Raw genomic sequence first — 24,230 nt, forward strand, 5'->3', positions numbered from 1 at the left:
AGCAGGTAGGTGAGAAGGCCTCCTCCCCACCTCCTTTGAATGGCAGTATCACAGGGCACGTCTGCTCCTCCCCCACCCCATGAGAGGCAGGGAGTGTTGCTGTGGCCAGGTGCCAGGGCCAGCGTCAGCATCCCCTGAGGCAGGGCAGCTGCCAGGGCCCAGGGCTTCCAGTGGGGCCCACTGGCACTGATGGCCCTCCTCTGCCACCTGTTTGCTCTTCCCCACCCACTCTCTTGCGAGCCCTCTGCCACCAAGAAGAAGATTTGGTTTTTATACCCTGCTTTTCTCTACCTTTAAGGAGATTCAAACTGGCCTTCCCTTTGTAGTAAAGAGGCCAGCCATCTTGGGTTAAAGGTTAAATTAGCACAACCTCAGCACTTTCTGTCTTTGTTCCTTGCCCTCTGAGAAAATATGAGCTGGCTGGCATACTTATCTAAAATTCAGCAAGTTTAGAGAAAAAAAACACAGTGTGCTAGGACTGAGTTGGCTGAGGGGGGGCCATAACACATAGTACATGGAAGAAGTTATAATTTACAATTGCTTATCGTCAGACCAATATAATCTGGCCAACGCGTGATCACTGCCCAAATATGTCCAAATATGGACATAAGGATGTTTGTGTGTGCTTATAATAAAATAGCCAAAGAAGGCTTAAAGAAGGTGGACAATAAAACATGTAATCCTTTTGTGAACATTGTATAAAAGACCTGAGAGGGTGTGTGTGTGTGTGTGTGTGTGTGTGTGTGTGTGTGTGTGTTGGAATTCGGGTGTTTAAACCCTGACTTCACCTTTATTTGAATAATGCAATAAATCTTCTCTATTTCTGGAGTCTAACTGGTTGTGTAAAAATTGGGAGTAATACACACGCCAGGCCAAGAGCCTAGCCTTCCTCTCCCCACAACAGGCACCTTGTGAGGTCAGTGAGGCTGAGAGAGAGAACTGTGACTAGCCCAAGGTCACCCAGCAGGCTGCATGTGAGGAGTGGGGAATCAAACCTGTCACCCAGCAGGCTGCATGTGGAGGAGTGGGGAATCAAACCCATTTCTCCAGATTAGAGTCCGCCTAACCGTGCTTTAAATTTCCCTTTGATTTCTAGGATCGTGTGGAACAGATCTCTTGTTCTTCCTTTTTTGTTGTTCTCTTTTATTGCTTTACACTGGTTATTTTAATAGTTCTTTTTGTCTCTACGTGTGAGTTACTGGAACACTGCAGTTAGACTTTTGATTTTGTTTCTGTCACCTTTGACTTTTGCTTCTCATCTATTTTTGGCAATTGTAAGAGTTTCCTCAATCATGCATTTTCTCAGTCATCTTTTCATTTCTTCTGGCTACAGGAATAGTTTTTACACATTCTTCCTTGATAATATCGCTAGTTTCCACCCATAGTTCTTCTGTTTTACATTCACTTGAACTTAGTACCTCCTCACCTTGGTCAGGAGGTCTGTAGCAGACTCCAACCACAATACTGTTTGTCCTTCCTCACCCAGATACTTTCCACTAGGCTGTCACCCATGTCCTCCAGTATTTCTTGACAAGCAAACCCGCTCCTCACATACAGGGCCACTCCACCACCTCTTCGTCCTATTCGGTTTTTCTTGAACAACTCATATCCATCCACTACTACATTCCAGTGATGGGAATCGTCCCACCAAGTCTCTGTAATGCCTACTAAATCATGTCCCTCTGACTGCATTAGAAGCTCAAGCTCTTTTTTTCTTATTGCCCAAGCTTTAGGCATTGGTACATAGACACTTGAACCCCCACACCTTTGGCTCCTTTAGATCTGTTTGATCTTCATTTAAATCCCTACTTAGGTCATCTTCTTGCCCTTGTGGTATTAGTTTAAAGCCCTCCTGATGAATCTCTTCAGGTTTCTTCCAAAAACATTTCTCCCTGCCCTTGAAAGGTGAATTCCATCACTTGCTAGTAGGTCATCATCCAGAAAACCTAGCCTGTGGTCCCAGAATCCAAATCACTCCTGCCGGCACCACCAACGCAGCCAGTGGTTCACCTCCTTTATCTTTTGTTCCTGCCGCATTCCCTTTCCTCTGGCAGGAAGGATTGAAGAGGACACTACCTGGGCCCCCATTCCCTTCAGCTTCCTCCTGAGAGCTCCATAGTCAAATTTAATTTTTAAATGGTGTTCATGGCTGTTTCCTTGTTTCCCACATCGACCATCACAAATGGGTAATGATCTTTACAATATCTTTAATTTTTGCCCCTGGCAAGCAATACACCTCAGTTTGCACAACTTCTTATTAGTTAAGATAATTAATAATTATTAATTAATTATCTTATTAATATCTTATTAATTATGTTCATATTTCTATGTGAGTCTCTTAAATGCATAAAATGTCTTTTTGTTTTTTTAATTGATTAAACTTTTTTTGTTTAGAGGGGGAATTAATTAATATTTATTAGTACCATTTTCATTTTGTCCATTTTATTTGAATGCCCGATCCAGTTTATCTTCTTCTTCATCCTGTGTGGCTTTGTTTTTATTTCTTCTTGTTCTCGGAGATCTTTCTTTTGAGCCTGTAGGAGATCTTTTCTCTGATTCTTTGGACGTACTTTCAGCTAAAAGTTCTTGTGCCGGTTGTATAGCTTGTTCTACAGTTGTGATTATTCTGTTGCCCTTAGGCAACAACCTCTATAGCAAATGGGACCTTACAATGATTTTTTTATTTATTTTATTTGTAGGACTTGTCTTAAAAAAAAACAGATTCTTTCCTCTTCTTCAACATGCTTGTTGGTAGATCTTGAAAGATCTGCATGGGTATTGAGGGGAAGCAGCACTTGTCAGCCTCAGAGCATGAATGCTGACCACAGTGTGGGTGCTTGGTACGCTAAAGCCATACTTATGGGGCAGGACATTTGCCCTGCAGGATAGACCAATTACAGTACCAAAGGTGGAGTCTTGTGCTCGAAGACTTTGACAACGCACACACAGAAGGGCATGAAAATGTGCTGGTTGATGCCTTAAGGAAGCTGTAAGTATGTAATGTGTTTAACTGGCTGGTTTGTATGTAGGTTTGGTATAAGCTTGTTTTTTTCTTCAAGGAACTGTTAATGTGCTGCATATCTGATGTGTACATTTCTTGTAGGTGCATTTTATTGGGATGGTGTTCATGGCTCATTGAGATGCAGGATGGGGTGTGTGACAGAATGGGGGTGTCCCTTTCTAGCACTCAGCCACCATTTAAAACCCCAGCCTTTACAATGTCAAAATAAGGGGGGACAACGCATGAAGGTGCCTTCTGCTGAGTCACACCCCTGGTTCATCAGGGCCGGCGTGGCCTACTCTGTCCGGCAGCAGCTGTCCAGGGTCCTATCACCTGCTGCTCCATCTGCGGTGATTGCAGGGGAGTCCTTTGGCATGGGAAGCTGGCGCTCTGCCGCCGGAGCCCCGCCTCCACCCCCCGCAAGGGCTGGCAAAGAGCCATCTTCGCAAACACAACGGTTGCGAAGTGCTGGAGGCCTGGCTTTCCCCTGGCTTCCCTGCACAAGGACAGGAGCTGCCCCAAAGCGGTTGGGTGCCGTTTCCGTGGAAAACTCCTGTGCCTTTGGGAAGGGCCTGGGACTCGATGCCATCTTTTGGCACCAGGCATGGGCACAAAGCATTTGTGCCCCCCGCAGTCGCGGCCGTGATCTGCGGTCCTCCCACGCCTCCTGCGTGGCTCAGGCCCCCGTTCGCCCCGCGGAGCGCCGCCTCTGGCCAGGGCCGCCTGCAGGGGCTGTGGGCAGGGGGCAGGCCGGCCCGTCTTGGGCGGGGGGGATCCTGAAGCCCTGCCCGTCGCTGCCCGACGCCCTTTCGTTCTCCGGCACGCACGCCCGCGCGCGCGCGCGGCCCCTCGCGGGGTGCCGTGGGGGGCGGGGCGGCGGGGCAGCCCCCCTCCCGCCGGCGCCGAGAAGCTCCTCCCGGGGCGGGCGGGGCGTCCGAGGGGGCGGGATTGGCCGGGCCGGGCCTTGGCGCATGCAGGGGCGGCCGCGCCGGGGCTCTGCGCTTGGTGCAGCCCGGCCGGCCCAGCGAGCCAGCAGGCTGGCGGCCACGACGGCGGCGGCGGCGGCGGCGGGAGGCGGGGGCCCGGGAGGCGCCGCGGCCGCCCAGGATGTGAAGGGAGCGGCGGCGGCGGCCAAGATGCTGAGCCGGCTGATGAGCGGCAGCAGCAGGAGCCTGGAGCGCGACTGCAGCTGCACCGTCCGCCTGCTCGACGACACCGAGTACTCCTGCACCATCCAGGTCCGTGCGCCGCCCCCCCCCCCGCCCCAAGCCCCCCCGTGGAGGCGTGGCCCGGGAGTCCCGAATGCGGGTCCCGCGCCCGCCTGCTCCTCCGGGCTGCGGGGGAAAGCGAGCCGGGCCGCCTGAAGGAAGAGGTGCCGAGCGGCAGGCCGGCAGGGCGGGCGGGCCAGAAGGCCCCCTCCCTTGGCAGGCGGCTTGCTTGAGGACTAGAACCAGATTGTGCCTGTTTTGCAGCGGCACAGGTGCGAGGCGCGCGCCGCCCGCCCGTCGGGGGTCAATTGCCGCGTGTCTGTTGGCGGGCGGGCGGGCGGGCGTGTGTGCAGCTGCCCCGGCCCTCGGCTCCAGCCCCTTGGGCGCTCCAGGTCACTGGCGGGCTGCCTGCCCCGTGCAGGAGGGCCGGCCGGCCCTCGGTTGCCTGCCTGGGCCTCGGCGGCCCCCATCGCCGAGGGCACAATCCCAGGGGGTCGTGGGCTGCCCCACACTAGGCGCTCGTTGTTCCGGAGCGGCATCTCCCAAGGCTGCATGCTCAGCACACGAAGGCCTCGATGTGGCCGCCGTGGAAAACCACCCGCCCCGCCGCTTTCCCACAACACAGGGTTTTGCCAAAGTTGAGAGCGCCTTGCAAGAGGCAGCCCGGGGAGCCTCCGGCCGCCTCCATTCATTCAGGAGCAGCTGGGACTGTTTCTTCCACTCCCCGCTGCCACCACTGCTGCTGCAGCTTGTACGTTGGGGGTCAATGTGGGACAGGTTTGGGGATGATTGTGAAATGTATGCTAATCCTCACTTCTCTTTTAACCTGTTCCTTCTTGGAAAGTCCAGCATGGTACAGCTGCGTGTCAGAATTGAGCAGCTGGCTATAGAGGGTAGGATTGGGGGGGGGGTTAATGGTTAAAAGCCAGAGCTGTAGACAAAGGACTTGTCCTTCCAACAAAAGAAGAAGAAAAAAATCCAGAGATCACTTGCTTTGGCTGTTTGGTGCAGAAATCTCCTCTCTCCTGTGGATGGACGTGTTTTTCCCCTTCTCCTGCACAGTGCTGCCGATGGTTCGTTTTGCCTAAACTCCTGATGGATTCCCCCTTAAGCTCGATCTGGAGTAGGTCCTTTGTCACGATAGCGGTGTGAGCCAGAGCGCAGGGAAGGAGTTTGGAGGAGAGGAGTGCTGCGATTTTGGCTGACAAAGGAAGCAGGGAGGGTGACGCAGGAAGACTGCCAGCAGGAGGACTGTTGTGTCCCGAGTGCCAGGGGCCTGCTTGGTGTTGGTGGTGGCGCACAGCAAGAAGCGCCTTCTGAGAGTAGAAACAATTAGCTCATCACTTGGACGGTCGCTGTGTGTGAAGAGAGACACACGGAGGCTGTGGGGGCTGCTGATTTCAGGCCCCTCCTAAGCGAAAGCATTCGTAGGTCCCTAGAAATGGAGGTGCACACAATGAGGCGGTCTGTCATTTCGGGAGGGAGAGGAATTGCTACTCCTGCCGAGGCTGTGGGGCTGGCAGGAATTCTGAAGGTCACTCTCGAAAATGCAGATGCCTCTCCTCCTCTTCCCCAGGGGAGGGGGGCCTCTGTGTGCACGCTGCATTGCCTTTGGGCAGTACCAGTGCGCGGAAGGGTCTGCATTTTCTGTATTATATTTCACAGTTTTAATTGGGCAAGAACAATAGGCTTTGGAAGGTGTAATCTGAACATTTAATGGCTGTGTAATCTGAATACTTAATGGCTGCGCCAATTAAAAGTTTAGTAAAGATGATACTCTGATTAAAGGTGAGAATGTGAGTAGTCCACACTTGCTTGTCTGCTGCAATTGGGTGTGGGGGGGGCAGCAACGGAGCCCGGGAGTGCGTACTCTGCTGCGTTGGGTCAGGTTTGCCTTTGCAGAAGGGCTCCAGTTCACCCAGGGAGGCAGCCTGTCTGTCTGATAAAGGTGGGCATGAATCAACAAGTTGAGTGCCTCAAGGGCCGGACAGGTGTTCAGAATGGCCCGTGGACCCCTTGGATTTGCAGTGGTCCATGAACACGAGTGCATCACTGGGATGAGGGTCCCTGTGGCTGGGAATGAAGGGAGGAGGAAGTGGGGGGCTGCAAGGCCCCTCCCTCTTACCAGGCCACACTTTCACTCGTGTGTTGGGGGTGGGATGGGGGTGGAGGAGCAGCGCCGCCCATGTGATGGTGCTACAGCAGACGCGGAGGAGAAGGAACAGCAGTTGCGCTCAAAGAACGCTTTTCCTGTAATTGTCTGTCCTCCTAAAAAAAAGCTGTTCAAATTTAGTGGTCCTCATTGTCAGTGCAATCCTAAACAGAGTTACACCATTGATGTCAAAGTCATGCAAATGCGGCTATTTGTCTTGATAGGTGGGACATCCATGTGCAGAGCCAGTATACCTGATGCTGGGGATGAGCTTCACTTTCATGACCTGCTTACGAGCCCCTAGAGATGTCTTGCTGGTAGAATGCAGATGCGGGACTCAATGGACCCAGCAAGGATTCTAACCTACAGACTACTCTTCTGTCCCATAAACAATTACAGTTTTTGGGAGAGTGAAAGAGAGAACAAAGATGGCACAAAGTGTTCAGATAATGGCTTGTGGTTGGTTCAGCATCAGCAGCCCCCCCCCCCAGCACAAACCCAGCACCAGCAGCGTGGGCACGGGGCTTTGGCCGCAAGAGACCCCTTCTGTGCACCATTCCAGTGCACCTGCCCCCTTCCCAGCTGAAGCTCTGTACGGCTGTGGCCACCTCCACATATCATCCGTCCCAAGCACGTGCAGCAGTCTCCCCCACCCCAAGAAAAAAACATTGCATGTCATGTGGTGCACATACAGGCCTGTGAGTGGCATGCATACTGTATGGCATCTGCCACGTTTTGGAAGAGTTACTAGCGGCAGACGCGCCTGTCGTAAGTAATCTGGGATTGCAGGCAGCTTTCGCAAGATGCAGGCTTTCTTCGGTGGGATGTCCTTTTGTGCATCGATAATGTTAATGTGCTTGTGCTTGATTGCCACTGATGCCCCCACGTTACTCCAAGTGTGATCCACCAATCATGATCCTGACTGAAATGCGCACTTGTGTTTTGGAGCAGCCGGGCACATGACCGCTGTAGGGCCCACGAGGGAGCCACCTGGTCGGTGTCTGGATGACAGTGTGTGTCGTTTCCCCCACCCTTTCCCCACAGCATCATGGTGCTTCCAGCACCTCCAGGTTTTCCACTATCTTTTCTGTGATCTTTCCCAAACTTGATTGCAGTGTTTTTGGAAAGATCACAGCACAGCCGGAGTGACACCCATACAGCTGGGAAAGTCTGGATCTTCTCAGTCCCTCCAGCATTGGCATAATTTTTCCTACTGTGCCAGCCACGTCCCCTTCATCAATAGTGTTTTTTAAATCAATGATTTAATATATAATTTTAGTTGTCTATTTGGTTGTCTGAATTCTCTACTTTTATTTAATGAAGTTTCTAGCCCCTTTTATGGCAGACATACCTTTCCCCTTATATCTCTGCAATGAAAGGAGCTAGAGACATTTTAAGATAATGAAATCTGGAAATTTTGGCAGCCTGATTGTGATAACTATAGCATTATAACAGTATAAAATTGCTGATTTAAAACTCCCTTAAAAGGCTCCTGGGGGCAGGGGAGGGCAGAAGGACTGCTGCAAGGGGACCAGGGCAGGGAAACTGCCCCGTGGAAGCCGCATGTAGCTCTTGTGCTGCACTGGCAGCTGCCCTAGCAGCTGGAAAACCACATATGCCCACCCCTGTTGTGGAAAATCTCAATGCAGAGAGATTCTGTTGCAAAGAGACTTGCTTCCCAATGCTGTCCAGCGTGGGCAGCAACTTAAGGCGTGGCAGTCCGGCACCTGGTGGTCTCCTTTTCAGCTGAGCAATTCTTTTGTTTGTTTGGCTCACAGATGGACCAGGGAGACGCCTCTTGGGTAGCTCGTGCTCTTGGAGGCTCATACGCAGCACCCACACAAAATTGTCCTTTGTATGGGATGTGTGTGTGCAGGAGATAGATTTCTCTGTTTCTGGGTCTGGCAGGATGTCGGAGCAGGCTGCCAGGAAGATGGATGTCCTGGGAGCTGCAGGAATACATTAGCGGCACTTGGAGTTTGATGCTCAGATTTGTTCATTTTTCTTTTTCTCCCAAATGAAAATAGGTTAAAAAGTAGCATTATATATTTTTTCAGCCAGCATATCTGCCAACTTCTTGCTTCCTAACTTCAGGAGAGGTGACCTGCAATGAGCTTTAATCTAAAGAGGGCCATCAAAAGCATAGCTGTGCTCCTTCCTCCTGGATGGGTACCTCGGGTCCTCTAAGGTGATCTCTATCCTTTTTTAAGAGTTTGGCTATGGGGGAGGGGGGTCCAGCCGGCTGGCAGTGTCCTTGTCCCAAGGACGCAGTGGATAGCACCCGTTGTGTACATTTTCACATGCAAATGGGCATAAGTAGAATGTAGCGTTGTGTATGTGACTTCACACACCAGTGGACAGGCTGTGGAAATCTGCAGCGATTTGTGCCCTGCATGTACCAGCCACTGCGTTGGGTGCAGGAGGATAGTCTAGATGGCCGTCTCTTTCACTGTAGACCCTGGGTTCTATTTTAGCCTTATGTAGGCCAGCCCTGGAGGAAACTTCTGTCCCAAATCCAGCAAGATTACAGTATGACCTCATTAAGTTGGTCACTGTCTCCTTCGAATCGGAAATTAAATTGCAGCAGGCCGTGAAACGGCCATGCTGGCAGGTCGGCAACAGCTGGAGAAACGCAGCCGAGCTCTTGCAGCGATGGATTGCCACGGCACCCGGGGAGCCCAGCGGCACTGAGGAAGTCGGGTGGGATTTGGTCTGTGGGTTTGGGGTCTCTCCTGAGCTCAGTTGCTCTTCCTAGATTCAAATAAGAAAGCAAAAGTGGAATTCCCAGAAAGGAGCGGTGGTGGCGGGGCTTGAATATTTCATGCTCAAAGATAAAACTTTTGCGCTCCAAATAAATAATGCATCTTGATACATGACAGGCGTTGCACAGCTGCTGCCTGACTGAATGTGTGGCAAGGGCAACACAGGCCTAGGCACGCAATGGGCTGATAGATCAGATGTGGTGATTATTTGTTTTATCTCCCACCTTTCCCCAGTGCCCAAGGTGGCTTACCAGATATGAACGTGACCAGTTAAAAACATAGTTGAGACACACAAAATAATGTACATCAAGGTGAAATGGTGACTCCTACCCATATATCACCACCAGTTGCCAGAGACATTAATTAGTGATTCTTGTAGGTTATCCGGGCTGTGTAACCGTGGTCTTGGAATTTTCTTTCCTGACGTTTCGCCAGCAACTGTGGCAGGCATCTTCAGAGTAGTAACACTGAAGGACAGTGTCTCTCAGTGTCAAGGGTGTAGGAAGAGTAATATATAGTCAGAAAGGGGTTGGGTTTGAGCTGAGTATTGTCCTGCAAAAGTATTGTCCTGTAAGTATCAAGATAATGTGCTAATGAGGGTATGGTATGTTAATATGGAACCATTGTATCCTGAAGTGATCTGTTAATGTGTGTAATCCAAAGCTAATCTGTATGGCTATTGTTGAATGTTGTCTTTGTCTGGAGGTTTTTCAGGGCAGGAAGCCAAGTCTTATTCATTCTTAAACTCTCCTCTTTTCTGTTAAAGTTGTGCTGATGTTTATGAATTTCAATGGCTTCTCTGTGCAATCTGACAAAATAGTTGGTAGAATTGTCCAGTCTTTCAGTGTCTTGGAATAAGACCCTGTGTCCTGTTTGAGTCAGTCCATGTTCAGCCACTGCTGATTTCTCAGGTTGGCCAAGTCTGCAGTATCTTTCATGTTCTTTTATCCTTGTTTGTATGCTGCGTTTTGTGGTCCCGATGCATACAAACAAGGATAAAAGACTCAAACAGGACACAGGGTCTTATTCCAAGACACTGAAAGACTGGACAATTCTACCAACTATTTTGTCAGATTGCACAGAGAAGCCATTGAAATTCATAAACATCAGCACAACTTTAACAGAAAAGAGGAGAGTTTAAGAATGAATAAGACTTGGCTTCCTGCCCTGAAAAACCTCCAGACAAAGACAACATTCAACAATAGCCATACAGATTAGCTTTGGATTACACACATTAACAGATCACTTCAGGATACAATGGTTCCATATTAACATACCATACCCTCATTAGCACATTATCTTGATACTTACAGGACAATACTTTTGCAGGACAATACTCAGCTCAAACCCAACCCCTTTCTGACTATATATTACTCTTCCTACACCCTTGACACTGAGAGACACTGTCCTTCAGTGTTACTACTCTGAAGATGCCTGCCACAGTTGCTGGCGAAACGTCAGGAAAGAAAATTCCAAGACCACGGTTACACAGCCCGGATAACCTACAAGAACCAATGAACTCTGACCGTGAAAGCCTTCGACAATATTAATTAGTGACTTCCGCTAAAGGGGTGTTAAAATAATTCTGCTTTGCATCTTTTAGACCATTTCCCACATGGGTTATCTGCCCCCGGTTCAATGCTGTTGGAAAGCAGGGGTCTTCCTTGCTTTGATCACAGCAGACATGTGAGAAGGAAGGTTCAGATGTTCCTGCCCACTTGGCGGCCGTTTTACCTGCCCCAGTCCGCACGGCACCGTCCCCTCTCCTACACCACTGGGGGAGCTTTTAAAAAACACGTCAGGTTTTTCATATTTATACAATAATAGATTCTGTGAATTCTATTTATTTAAAAAGAAAAGTAATTCTCTAGCCGTTCTGTTGCAGAGGGATAAGGAGAAAGGGATGTCCCCACAAGCTATCGTAGTGGCTAGGCACAGCCATTGAAAAGGAGCATGCAGGGGCTGTGATTGAGGGGACCTCCCAAAGAGGGAACCGCCTAAAGAGAGGCTCCTGGTGACCTTTGTTGGCCAATAGGCTCATGTATCGAACAGTGGCCCAATAGATATGCAAGTCCCAGGCTGAGAAGGGCTTGAAAGGTAACAGCCAGCACCTTGAATTGTGCCATCTCAACCAGGGTGGATTTGATGTAAATCAAATCGAGACCAAGCCCCATGAGGAAAGGCTGAGGGAGTTGGAGATGTTCAGTCTGGACAAGAAGAGGTTGAGAGGGGACATGATTGCTCTCTTGAAGTATTTGAAGGGCTGTCACTTAGAGGAGGGCAGGGAGCTGTTCCTGTTGGTAGCAGAGGATAGGACTCTCAATAATGGGTTTAAATTGCAAACGGAGTGGTACCGGGTGGATATTAGGGGAATTTTTTTTTTTACAGTAAGAGTTGTTTGACAGTGGAATCAGCTACCTAGGGTGGTGGTGAGCTCCCCACTCACTGGCAGAGGCTGGACAATCACTTGTCAGGGATGCTCTAGGCTGAGCCTGCATTGAGCAGGGGGTTGGACTAGATGGCCTCTACGATTCTATGAAATCACGATTTAAATCACTAGTCAGTAAGACTAGATTTAAATAATGTTTTTTACATAAACAGCATTTCTCATGATGTGTTTCATTTGGGCCGCCAGGCCATGCATTTCTTTGTTGCAGTGTCTGCATTTTGTACACGTGCCTGCCTTATCCATAGGTAGAGGAACTTCATTAAAATATTCCCAAACTGGGTCTCTTTTATGGCTGCTGCCATTATAGGTTTTCTTTTCCAGGGAGAGAATAATATGATAAACCTCAGGCTACACACACAAAGATCCCAAGACTTGTGGAGAATTCTCCTCAAAAGGTTTCACTATCATTTTTCCTGCTTGTCCCTCCTTCCTCACACTTAGCTCCTTGTGCAGATCTATTCCACTCCAAACAATCTTCTGTTCATTGAACCTCTTGCAGCTTAGCACTTAAGAGGTAAAGGGTTGATTCTTTGTACATAGATTTGCAAAGGAGCAATGGGATTAATGTCTTTTTCTCAACTCTGTTTTTTCCCCCCAATACATTTTTGCTGTGAAAAAGAGGCATGTTATCTCCGCAGACACAAATTCACAGTTTTGAGAACTGCAAAACCTAGCATCTGTGATAATGTCTTCGATAGAAAAATTGCCCAAAATAATCTTAAAGAAACCTCTGGAAGAACAGGACATTGTGACTGGATTAATGGAATTCATTTACAAAATTTAAACATTGCATGAATATACATCCTCATGCTACATAATTAAAAACGAATCTTTATTTCATGGAGGATAACCTTTGGACTTAAATAGAAAACTATCTTTAGATAGATTTTTCCTCAAAAAGCATTTTATTAAAAAATCCAATTTAAATTTAAAAAATCAATTTTTTATTTAAAAAATAATAATTGATTTTTATCCACCCTGATCTGTACCAACTAAAGTCTCAAAATAGCTTTCAAAGGCAATCCCACATATAACACATTACAGTAATCTAGCCTAGAGGGCACAGTGGCATGGATCACAAGAAAGGGACAGTATTCTAGAGCTTTTGGAAGACGCAGCCTTCATTCTCAGACACAAGTACTAGAAAACGGATTGTTTTAAAAGGATTTTTAAATTTGTTTTTGCAAGATATCAGATGTCATGTACAATATCTGAATATTTCCATTTGGACAATACTCTCTGCAGGCACTTAACGTTACCTCTCAAAGTAATGTCTTTTCTCACTGTGGGACAACATTTTGCTGTAGATGGAGGTATTTTGTACCAAGATCACTTTGCCCTGGTTGAAATCTTCCCAAAGAAGAAAAGCCATCTAAAAAGCACTGCCTGCTGATGTCTGTTGAGTTGGGCTGTGTGCTTGGCATGTGGCTGGGGCCTGTGGCTATGTTTCAGTGTGTGTGTGTGTGTGTGTGTGTGTGTGTGTGTGTGTGGAGGGGGGTTTGCTGGCTGTTCAGGCGTGCAAACCTTTCTCAGTCGCAGAGTAAGCTCTATGTAGGTGTTTGAAGCTGAGAGAGGTTTTGGAGGCAGTTGCTGGTTAGATGGCTGGAGAAGAGTGTTTTCTTTGTCCCTGAAGACTCTGGTGCTTTCCACATGGGAAGGGGTTTATGTGGTTTCCCCATTGCTGGTGCAGCTGTCAATAACAGTGCAGTGGCAACAGGGCTTCTGCTGGCAGTTTCCCTCCCCTAGTCCCCTAGTAGTGGCCATCCATCCTCCCCCAGGACATCAGATTTTTTGAAAAAGGAAATCGAATATGCTACATTGTTTTATAACATTATAACAATATGTGTACCAGATTCTTTGAATTCCTAGCTTTCATTTTGTTAAAAAAGTCTAGTCCCTTTCATCGCAGAGAGATGCCTTTCCCCTTATATCTCCACAGTGGAAGGGGCTAGTGACTTGCTTTTTACAAAAATGAAAGATGAATTTAGAGAACCTGTTTTATTTTATTAATTTATGCTCTGCTTTTCTTCCCAGTAGGGAGGGACCCAGTTTTTCCATCCTCCATTTTATCCTCGTAGCAGCTCTGGGAGGCAGGTTATGCCAAGAGTGTGTGCCTGGCTCACGGCCACACAGCAAACTTCCACACAACACACAATGCATTAAAAGGTGGATTACAAAATTAGAGAATGCCCTAGAAAACTGTATATATGTACAATGAAACAAGATTACAAAATAAAAGAACAGTGCAGCCAAAACAGTATGCCATATTGTGGGGCAGGACTGGGTGAATATTATATCAATATAATGATATTGAGTTCTTTTTTAAAAAAATGAGAAAGACCCAGTGGGGTCTTGGGGGAGGGAATGGCTGCTGCTACAGAGATGGTGGCAGGGCAAAGGGGGACCACGGGGCCAGTAGAACCCAGACTTTTCCACCCACACAGCAGCCATCCAAAATACTGCAGCAAAGGAGGGTGGAGAAGGATTGGAGAAAAGCTGGCTTAACCTGGGAGGTGCATGAGCTCACCATGATGCTGTGGGGAAGCAGGAAGAAACCCCAGTTCCCTGACAGCATTGAACATGGGGCAGGTAACCCATGTGGAAATGCCCTCTGTAGATGTGGGGAGGCCTCAGCGGTGCCACACGTCCTTTCCCTATCCATATCTGTCTGGTGCGCCTTCATTCTGGGCCTTCCCTTGTCTTGGTGCTGTCAGGTTCAGGCGTTTACTCCTAGCATCCCATAAGCAAACTCATCCAGGCAGGTAATCCTGAAGAAGCAATACTTTATTGGAAGCAAAAAGGTAAATAAAAGAGCTGACTGTCTTCAGGCAGAAGAAGGCTGTTAATGGCGATACAGATGCAAAGTACATGTTTAAAAGCATTTTAGTCTGTGAAGGCAAAACTAGGCAGAGCAATCCCAAGATAAGAGTTCCCAGGAAATGTAGACTAAACATTACCACAGCTGCAGCAAACAGGACAAATGAAACTGTACACAAATCTAACAGGCATGTGAACCAAGGACTTGACACGAAGCCAGAGACTGGCCTACTCATGCCAAGGGTCCTAACCAGCAAAGGCCTGGGAAGGCCTGACAGGTGCATGAATGCAGGTGGGTTCATGGTACCAGACTGACATGTTTCTCGCATTGCTGGTCCTACCACTTGCTGCTTCAGAAGAAAGCCGGCCCTGCCATGTTCTGTTCTATTCAATAAAAGCTTGTCTTGGTTGGAGCAGAGGGTGTGGGGGTTGTGGGGGAGCAGCTTGCATTTAGTCGGCACCCTGAGATTCCAAGCGACGCCTTTGCTTATATTCCACCCATTCCTTTTTGTCCAGCTTTTATAAGCATAAAGCACGAAAAACCTGAAAGGTCAATTATATTCTTGCTTCTGCAGTACTGCTAACAATACTTAACCGCCATGACCCACACTTGAAGGATACCAGAGGCCTTGACAGAAATCTTCAAACACGCTGATCTGGCATGAAGAAGGAAGCAAGAAGGGCTGTGGGACAGACCCCTCCTCTGAGTTTCCTTTCTGAGAAGAAGTCACAGAAGGACAGGGCCGTTCTGCCACAGAGAAGACTCAGCATTTGAGGCATACTGTGACCCTCCATATTTCATGAGTTGCATCTTCCTTGAGCATGAAGCATGGGACTGTTTCCCCCAGGAGCTAATGACTTGTCACTCAAATTACAAAGTTTGCAGAGTGACATGAAAACATTCTTACAGCCGCCAACATGCCGAGTGAGACGATCGCGCCAATTACCGAGATGCTTTGACAAGTGCCACTTGCCGTTACCTCAGCGTGGCCGGTCTTGGGGTGCTCTGCCACCATCTCGAGGGGCTTTTTGCCAGCTGGGCACTGAAGGCAGAGGCTGGGAAGCTGAGACACGCACGTAGACAGGCCGGCTCGCAAACTCTGTTGCCAGAGCTGCCTTTTGGATACACAGAATAAGACTGAAGATGTGCTCTTTCCTCTTCTGCTTCCAAGTGGCTTGAGGCAGGCTCCCGCTGGGTTTTGCTCAGGCCTTTGGATCCTAGTCATGCTGCTTACCTATTCTCTCTAGTATCAGAGGAGCATGCCTATTATTTTGGGTGCGGTGGAACACAGGCAGGATGGTGCTGCTGCACTCGCCTTGTTTGGGGGCTTCCTAGAGGCACCTGGTTGGCCACTGTGTGAACAGACTGCTGGACTTGATGGGCCTTGGTCTGATCCAGCAGGGCCTTTCTTATGTTCTTATCCCTGCCCTGGTCTGCTTTGTCTTTCCTCTCAGAACTTCTGGCCCACGCTTGTTGACTTCTTTTGCACAGTTAGGTCTGTTTCCCTGGGATCTAGGCCCTGGCGTTCACCGGAGTGTCCTAGAAATGGCATATGCCTTCTGAGTGGCAGGATGCAGCCGGTGCTGAGCCGGTGTGGTCTCTGGCCCTCGTGTGTGGCTGAACTAGGCTGCCTGTGGGGGCAGGGTGGAAGGGGCGAGGGCTGCATGCCCCTGCAAGCGGGTGTTTCCCAACTGGGAACCGAGCCTTCGATGGGCTTCGCAGGTTCTCTTTTTGAAGGCTGCAGTTCTTTTCCTGGAAAGAACAATCCCACCTCCCCTGTCCTTGTCCCAGGAGCCAGTTTTCAGTACTAATGGTACAGCACAATAGCCTGCTCCAGCTGGCAGTGACCTTCTAGCATCTCTGGCAGAATTCTTTCCCAGTCCTGCTTCCCAAGAGAGGTCAAAGATTCAGCCTAGTCCTTCTGCATGCATCTCATCATCAAGCTATTGCCTTCACCCCACATCAGTTCACCCTGGGATCTGGTGTGTCAGAATCCAGTTAGGTATGTTTGTTTTAGCATCACCTTCCAATACGTATACACTCACAGTGGTGCAGCTGGTTAAACTAAAGGACGAGTTCAGTCATAATCAAGTGGGTGTGTGTTACGTGCTGTCAAGTTGCTGCTGACTTATGGCAACCCAGTACGGTTTTCAAGGCAAGAGACTACCAGAAGTGGTTTTGCCATTGCCTGCCTCTGCGTAGCAGCCCTGGACTTCCTGGGTGGTCTCCCATCCAAGGACTAACCAGGGCTGACCCTGCTTAGCTTCCAGCCGTGCTTAGAGGGCAGTCCTTTGCCAAGGCTGAACAGAGGCTGGCGTTGATCTTGTGGCTTTCTCCAGCGAAGGTGTGCAAGCTCTTTGTGACATTGAAAAATGTTTGATGTGGAAGAGGCATGTCCTTCTGGTCCTCTGTAGCCAAGAGGTACCACACTGACTTTTATTGGAATTATGAATAAGCTGCTTGTGCAAGGTGCTGTTTGAGCGCAGGTCCTGCACATTCCAGATTCACTCCACCGCCCAGGCCTTTCTGGTGTGTTCCTGCTACCCGGTTCCAGAGGCAGTCTTCCAAGCGTCTTTCCCTGAGCGGGCCGTTCTTTGCAATATTACTTTTTTTCAAGGCTGATGCTGAGCAGCTGTTGGGCACAAATGAAAAAGGACTCTGCTGAAACCAGGCAGCTGAAAGAGGACGATGCCCCTGGCGCGCACAATCTGGAAAGCCGTCTCATTCTCCTCATTATCTAATGAAAAAAAATGGAATCCTGTCTAAATTTTGCATCAGCTCTTAGATCTAGATTACTGCATGCAGTTTCGGTCACCTGAACTGTTTCTAATAAATTACATTTTTGTTGTTTAAATGTACAGTTCAGAGCCTCTGGGGTTGGGTAGGCTAAAACCCCATATAAATCCAGAGAGAACCAGTCAAACAGCATAGAAAATGTGGGGGGGGGGGAAAGGTCAGCAACTCCCCAGCCTGATGTGTTTGGTTAGCAGAGGTGTGAGCTTCTGTGCCAGCAAAGTGATCCGAATTCTTAATTCCTTGTGAAGTTTGTTAGGAATCAGTTCTTGTAGGTTATCCGGGCCGTGTGACCGTGGTCTTGGTATTTTCTTTCCTGACGTTTCCTAACATCAGGAAAGAAAATACGAAGACCATGGTCACACAGCCCGGATAACCTACAAGAACTGATGAACTCTGACCGTGAAAGCCTTCGACAATATTGTTAGGAATATTTGGTTTACCTGGGAGTCCAAAACAACTTCTGTCGCTAAATCCGAGTCTTCTTTCCCATCCTGTGATCTGTCCTTTCTTCCCCTGTAATTCTTCTATGACATTTCTGGGGTTGGTCTGTGGGCCCTGGGTTTCGTTTGAAATTGGAGAGGCAAGAGTAGGGACTGCTGGATCCTGAGCCTCTTCCCAGGTACCTGGGGCTGCCCACTGACTCTTTGGGGGTCTCGGCCTGCTCCGTGGGCCCAGCTTCAAGCTGAGGCCTGAAAGGGGGCAAAGCCAAGGGGAAAGTGACTCTCTAATGGGAAACAAAGACTCCTACCCCCCCCCCACATACACACACACCTCAGACCTCTAGATTGCCAAGTATTCTGAAAACAAATAGAAGGAGCAATCGTCTAGGCGGCAAGTACCTGTGGACGTATTGTTTGATATTTGGAAACGTTTTACAAATGCTGATGTGTAGACCTGCCACCATTGTCGTTCTGGGTTTTTGTCATACTCAGGCAGGAGTGTAGCGTGCAGGCAGTAACCAGGCCCAAGGCTTGGCCTCTGGTTTCAACAACAGCAATGGGAGTACTGCATTGACCAGAGCCTGTCGCAGGCTTTTCTCTTCCCGTGGACCGGGCTAGACCAAGGTAATTAGCAGGTAAAGGAGTAGAGGCACTTACCAGTCCAATCTCCTTGTCTCTCAGATCAGGCATCAGCTTGCATGCCGGGGTTGACTGGGATGACTTCGGTTGCTGGAGCTTCTTTCAGTCAGTGGCCTTCAACATGTGTTGAACCCACAAGAGCTCTGGCAATCTGCCTGGCCTTTTATCAGCCTTGCGGTTCCAGCATTTTCCACTCCTCCCTGATTAGGCTTGATTGTCTTTGCTCTATCTCTCAAGGCCCACCTGGCCTTTTGCCTTCGTTCCCTTAATTGAAGCCGGGCCCTGATTCTCTGCTTCTCAGCCAGCTTGGGAGAACTTGCAGGCGAGGAGTTCTGCTCTTCTTGCTGTTCTGTTTGCTGCCAGAATGAGCAGCCCTCATCCCCTGCCATGGGCCTTGGTGGCTCTGATGCCCGTTCCTGCTGTTCCAGTGCAGTCATTGGAGGAACGGGCCCAGGTTCCCACTCCTCCTCTTCCTCAGAGGAGGAGGGCAGCTCAGGTTGGCCTACGACAGTTTTTTTAAATTTATTTTTCTGTTTGAGGTTTGTAATCATTTTAAATTTAAAAAAAAAGGAATAGAAGGAGCAAGTTGTTGCTGGACATCTCCTACACACAGCTTAACTAAATTTGGGGGAGGAGGGCAGACGTTTGCTTGCCGTATGTGAATATGGAATTAAAGCTCCAAAGTGTAACCGTCAAAATTGGCTTCGTGATGTGTGTAAACCGGAGAAATGGCGCCTGTTGTCTGTTCTCGTGAGAGCAGTGACCGGCTGCAAAACCAGGCACCTTAAATCTGCTCTGAAAGGGACGTGGCTGTGTCGACCCTGGGGGGTCCGGGCGGGAGGGGCTCTCTTTCGCTGCCCTCCCTTTGTCCTTATTCTGTGGGTCTTGAAAGAAAAGAAAAGAGGAGTTGCCCTCCTAGCACTGCCTGGTGGGCCCAGGATCACCATGGGAACAACGGTGGGACTTCCTAGGTGATGCCCCCCCCCTTGGAAGCAAAGGCGCTGCTCACTTCGGGGTGTGTGTGTGTGTGTGTGTGTGTGTGTGTGTGTGTCTGAGCTGGAAGGCCTGCCTGGGGGAGCAGCAGAGGATGCTTTGGGTGTGACGTCCTCTTGTGTCCCTATTGCCAAGAGCAGTAAATAACGGCCGGGGGGGGGCCCTGAAGGTGCCCCTGATGCTTCAGACTTCTGCAAATACCCAAGCGGGTTTCTCTGGCCGTTCTCCAGAGTATAAAACAGGGAGTCTGGCAGATACACAAATGGGCCAGATAAAGTAAGGGCCAGAAGGATGGAAGGGGCTCTTGACAGGTGTGGGAACTGGGGAGGGGGGGTCGCCTCGTGCTGCCCCCCCCCCCCCGCTCTTGCAGCTGACAGAGGGGGAAAGATGTTGCTCTCGTGGGCTGGTTTTATTACAGTGCCCGTGAATGAAGCGATGGCCTTGGACTACAGGAGACGTCTGAAACCTGGGCCTAATTTGCTTGTTTCTTGTTGCCTCTCTCCTTTCATGCACGCCTGGCCCTCTACGATCAGAGACAGACTAAAGGTGATGTGCCCACAGGTTCATCCCATGGCCTCCGATGCCATTTCAGAAGCAGTTGTAGTTTTTTTTAGAAATTTCCGTGAGGCCCCTCGCCAGATCACGGTGCAGCAGGCCCAGGAGCTCCTGTTCCCCCCTCTTCCCCCCCCTGGGCCTTTTCAGATGCAAAAACGGCCCTCCCCAAGCTAATCTCCTGCGTGGAAACAGCACTGGGGTAGTTAGTTCTCTATTTTTTTAGCTCCATGTGGAGTATTCTGTGCACACGGAACAGCAAAAACAGGGGAGTAACTCTTCCCCCAGTGCTGTGTTGGCTTGGGGGGTGGGAGACAGGAGCTCTTCCTCCCCCCACAGCAGCTGTATGGCTGTGGGGAACTTGGACCCGATTCTTGAAAACACAAACATGTTGTTTGGCCCTTAGTTTGTCATGTGTTTCCAGAAACATTGAAAGGGACGGTGTCTCCCTCCCTCCAAGTATTCACAGTGGCAAGCTGACAAATGGGCTTTCCATTTTAAATGGCTTTCACCAGTTTCACAAAGATGCAACCTGCAATCCAGAATACGAGGTGTCGCTGCTGTTCGGATGCGTTTCCCCTATTTGTGAAAAACATCCCTGTATTTTTGGGAGGCCGAGGCTCCCATAAGAAGGTGCAACAGTGGAGTTAGCAGCACGAGACGCCACCAATCAGCAGCTGCTGTGTTGCTCAGGGCCCTCTGGACAGGCCCCGGGCACTTCCTCTGTCTATGGCTGCAGGGTGGCGATTCTGCTCCAAACCTCCGATGGCGTTGTCTGGTTCTGGTGGCAGGAGTTGCCTTTCAGCTCCGTGAGCATCAGTCTTGGCTCTGAGTGGGCCTGCTCCCAGCTGGCCCTGGTGGTGGTGGTGGTGGAGGGAGTGTCCCAGCAGCCCCCTAGCAAGCAGGGGTATGGGGCCCGCCAGAGTTGTCTTTGCCGATGCAAAACCTGCTTCCTTCTCTAGCCAGCTCAGCAGAGCCACTGGCTGCACCCTGGCTGACTCTGCCTTGCAAAGGCCGCACCAGGTTGGGAGAGGTTGGCTGAGGCCCCTCCTGCTTCCTAGAGACTGGGCTGCCGCTCCAGCTGGACAAGGCAGTGGTGGGGAGGGGCGGCGGCTGAGGCTTTTGTATGTTTTGTTCTGCTCCTTGGGAATCTGACTCTTAAGATTTTGGCCCAAGCTAGAGAGCTCTCAGTGCTGCTGTGGGTGGCGTACGGCTGGGTGATCTCCCAAGGATGACTTTGCTAGCTGCAGGAAGGGAGGTGGGGAAAATAATTCTGTGGGTTTCCAGGCACAGTTGTGGTATCCTGTTGGGTTTTCAAAAGCTGCTTTGTGCCTCTCTTCTGGTTTTGAGCTGGGATCATGGCCTGGTTTGGTGCAATCTGGTTCCAGAAGCATGTGCAGCTGCTTGTGTTCTCTGGGTTGCAGCTGGAGATGGGCAGCTCCAGAGGGATGGGGCATGCCTTGGTGGAACCTGCCCTGTTAGTTTCAGGGTTGGTTTGATTTCAGTTGGATCTAAACCCTGATTGAAACCTCTAGTCATTTTCTGCAAAAAGTTCATTTTTGTTGTTTGATGTGAAAAATAGGCATTAAGGTTGCAATCTGGAGACAGACACAAGCAGTGGGCCTCCATAATTTTTGAACAGCTGGGCAGTGAAGAAGTCCAAGATGGTTTTGGGGCCTGGGAGGACAACAGAATTGCGATGTGTTGCTTTCCTTGACGGGGACGAAGATGTATGACTGGACTTCACTTGTTGTTGTTGTTGCTCCCTAACCAGTTGTTAAATGAACAAGTGAGTGTACTCAAATGTTCCGGGGAGGCCGCAGGCATTGCAAATCTGCTCTCATCTCTGGTCAGTTTTCAGTAGAATCACTTTCATGCAGATACCAAAGTGAAGCCTGTGGCAGGCGTGAGACTCGAGTTCTGCTTTTACACTTTCAGTAATATTCTTTTAGGGAGCCTTGAGTCAGCGGGCGATGAAAATTGCCCATTCCCATCAGCAAAGATGCTTGCAGAAAGCATACAGTATACAAAGTATGGGATGTGTATGTCCTCTTTAGGAGTTTACCCTGTTATGCAAAGTCAACCTGAAACTGAAGTCTAATGAAGTATGCTTTAATGAAACACCTGTGGGTAGTCCTTTCAATGGAAACCTGGGGGAAGAGACAGAAAGAAACCTCACGGGGCATACCTGGCTGTCCTTGAAGCATAACAAGCTTGAAGAAAGAAATATAAATTCTACCTTCACCTCCAGTTTTCTTTAGCTTTATATCCTATCCCTGTAAGGCCTGCAAGATCACAGTGTGTGTGTTTTAGCTACCTTCCCGGCACATTTACAGTCTTTCCCCTCACACCTGTACTCTCAACTGTGAGTGTCAGCTGGATTTTTCTGGGGGGAGCGGGGTTCAGTATCTGGTTCAGAGTTGGCACATGTGGGATTCTGATGATTATAGGTAAGTAACCTGTTCTTGTCTAAAGGGTTGTAGCCACTAGGTAAGGCTGCTACATGTCCAGGTGGGGCTTGAAAGAAACCAGTGGCATAGATGTGCTCGGCTGAAATGGGCTCCGTGGGTCTTTGAAGTACCGCTCGGCCCTTTTTAAAAATTAGACACCCCCCCCCGGCTAGCCCCACTGGAATGTGCAGAATCTAGCCCACAAGGTGCATTTCTGTGTCTCAGAGTAGCTGGCATCAGATAAATAACTGAATAATTAAATTCTGAAGGTGTGGCCTACTTACTTATTCCTGAGCACCTTGTCAAACCGGATGTGATGGCTGGCTGTCCTTGAGCAGGTGGTCTTGATGGGGGGGGGGTGTTTGGTTAAACAGCAGCCAAATTCTTGGATGAGGTGATTCAGTGGACCCCTTGGCTAGGATTGCCAACTTCAGGTTGGGAGATTCCTGGAGATTTGGGGTGGAGCATGTGGAGGGCAGGACTTGGAGAGGGATCTCAGCCATAGGTATAATGCTATAGAGTTCACCCTCCAGAGCTGCTGTTTTCTCCAAAGGAACTGATCTCTGTCATCTGGATATCAGTTATAATACTGGGAGATCTCTGGTCCCCACAGGGAGATTGGCAACCCTACCCTTGGGCCTACTCTCTTTACAGCCCTGTGTGGTTTCCTGTGTGACCAGGTTTTTTTTTTTGCATACTTAAAACTGATTGCAATAAAACTATGTAAATGAATGAGCCATTTGTGGCTTTCATCCTTTGCGGGCACTTCCAAGCGCCCGTTGGTGCCTGAGTTGTCCCTGGCCCAGTTTGCTAGAGTGAAATGGGAGCCTTTCCTCCCTGGCCCCTGGTATGCTTCAGGACTGGGGGAGGCCAGACTCCTCGGCCTGCCAGGTCACCAGTAGGAGGTGAGCCGGGAGTCCCACAGCTGGAATCTGCACACTCAAGAAGGTGGCAGCAAGGCTCAACACAGACGGTTCCAGGTGTCCTGTCACTGGCCTCCACTTGGGAGGACAGAGTGGGGCTGTAAACCTTGACCAGGCCAGGGCCCTCCCCCCTGGCAGAAGGAAGGGCAGCGGCCACCAAATGCCGTGGGAGTCCAAGCCTAACCCCTGCAGGTCCAAGCTCCCGCAACGCCGGCTGGTGCTCCAGTCCTCTGCCAGGACAGTTGAGCCAGCGCTGGCCCTTCCGGCTGCTGACCGTCTCCCACGTGTCTGATCCCCTGGGTGGCTTCCTGTACCAGCCTGGGCCCAGTTATTGCTGTTTGAATCAGCGTCCTTCAGGGTGGGAGATGGGGCCTGCCTGCCTGCCTCTCTTTTGCCTTGCTCTTGGCCCACCAGCCAGTCTTTCCTTGCCAAGATGGCAGCGGGACCCTCCTACTTCTGGCTAGTCCTCCCAGGGAGCAGCCCCTTGGCTGTGGTTCTCGCTCCTTTGACCCGGCCCCTGCGCTGCCCTTTCCCCCAATTTTGCCTTCCCGCCTCTTCGCTCTGCTCTCCTGGCTTGTGCCGGTGGGGGGAGCTCTGCTTCATGGGGCTTCCTGTCCTGCCCTCCCCAGTAGTCCCACGTTCCAAGTGGGCTCTCCCCTTGGCCAGCTGCTTAGTCACTACAGAGGCATAATTAGACACCTGAACCACCTGAGCAAGGTCAGACAACCGTCTTTGTTTTTAGCAACTTGGTTCTTTTTTTCTGGGCCTGGCAGACCCACACAGCAAAGTCCAGCTCACCTTGCTTGGCCCCTGGCAGAGGTCCCTGCTGGGTCAGCAGTAGGAGCAGGGGTGTGTGTGTGTGAAATGGGGGTGGGGGTGGCTGCTCTTCTCCGGGTGCCTGCCTGGTGCTAAAGATGTGCTGAGGCAGGAGTGAGAATCCTTGTCTTCTGTTTCATCTCCTCAGCAAAATAAAAGCCAAGCATCTACCATTCGGATAGAAGCAAACTGCTTTTACACCTCATGTCTACCTGAAGCCTTTTGTGATCT

General features: G+C 49.8%; 1 protein-coding gene across 3 annotated transcripts in view; it reads left to right on the forward strand.

Annotated features, from left to right (window-relative positions):
• The first annotated feature begins 4,130 nt into the window (after positions 1-4,130).
• Positions 4,131-24,230, forward strand: part of FRMD5 (FERM domain containing 5) — a 125,352-nt gene continuing 105,252 nt past the window's right edge. For all 3 annotated transcript variants that reach the window (XM_056865732.1, XM_056865734.1, XM_056865733.1), the window contains exon 1: positions 4,131-4,239. In XM_056865732.1, coding sequence (XP_056721710.1) covers positions 4,138-4,239 — 102 coding nt within the window. In that variant the 5' untranslated portion in view covers positions 4,131-4,137. The remainder of the gene's footprint in view (positions 4,240-24,230) is intronic.

The sequence above is a fragment of the Euleptes europaea genome, chromosome 20 (assembly GCF_029931775.1).
Source record: "Euleptes europaea isolate rEulEur1 chromosome 20, rEulEur1.hap1, whole genome shotgun sequence".
NCBI classification, from domain to species: domain Eukaryota; kingdom Metazoa; phylum Chordata; class Lepidosauria; order Squamata; family Sphaerodactylidae; genus Euleptes; species Euleptes europaea.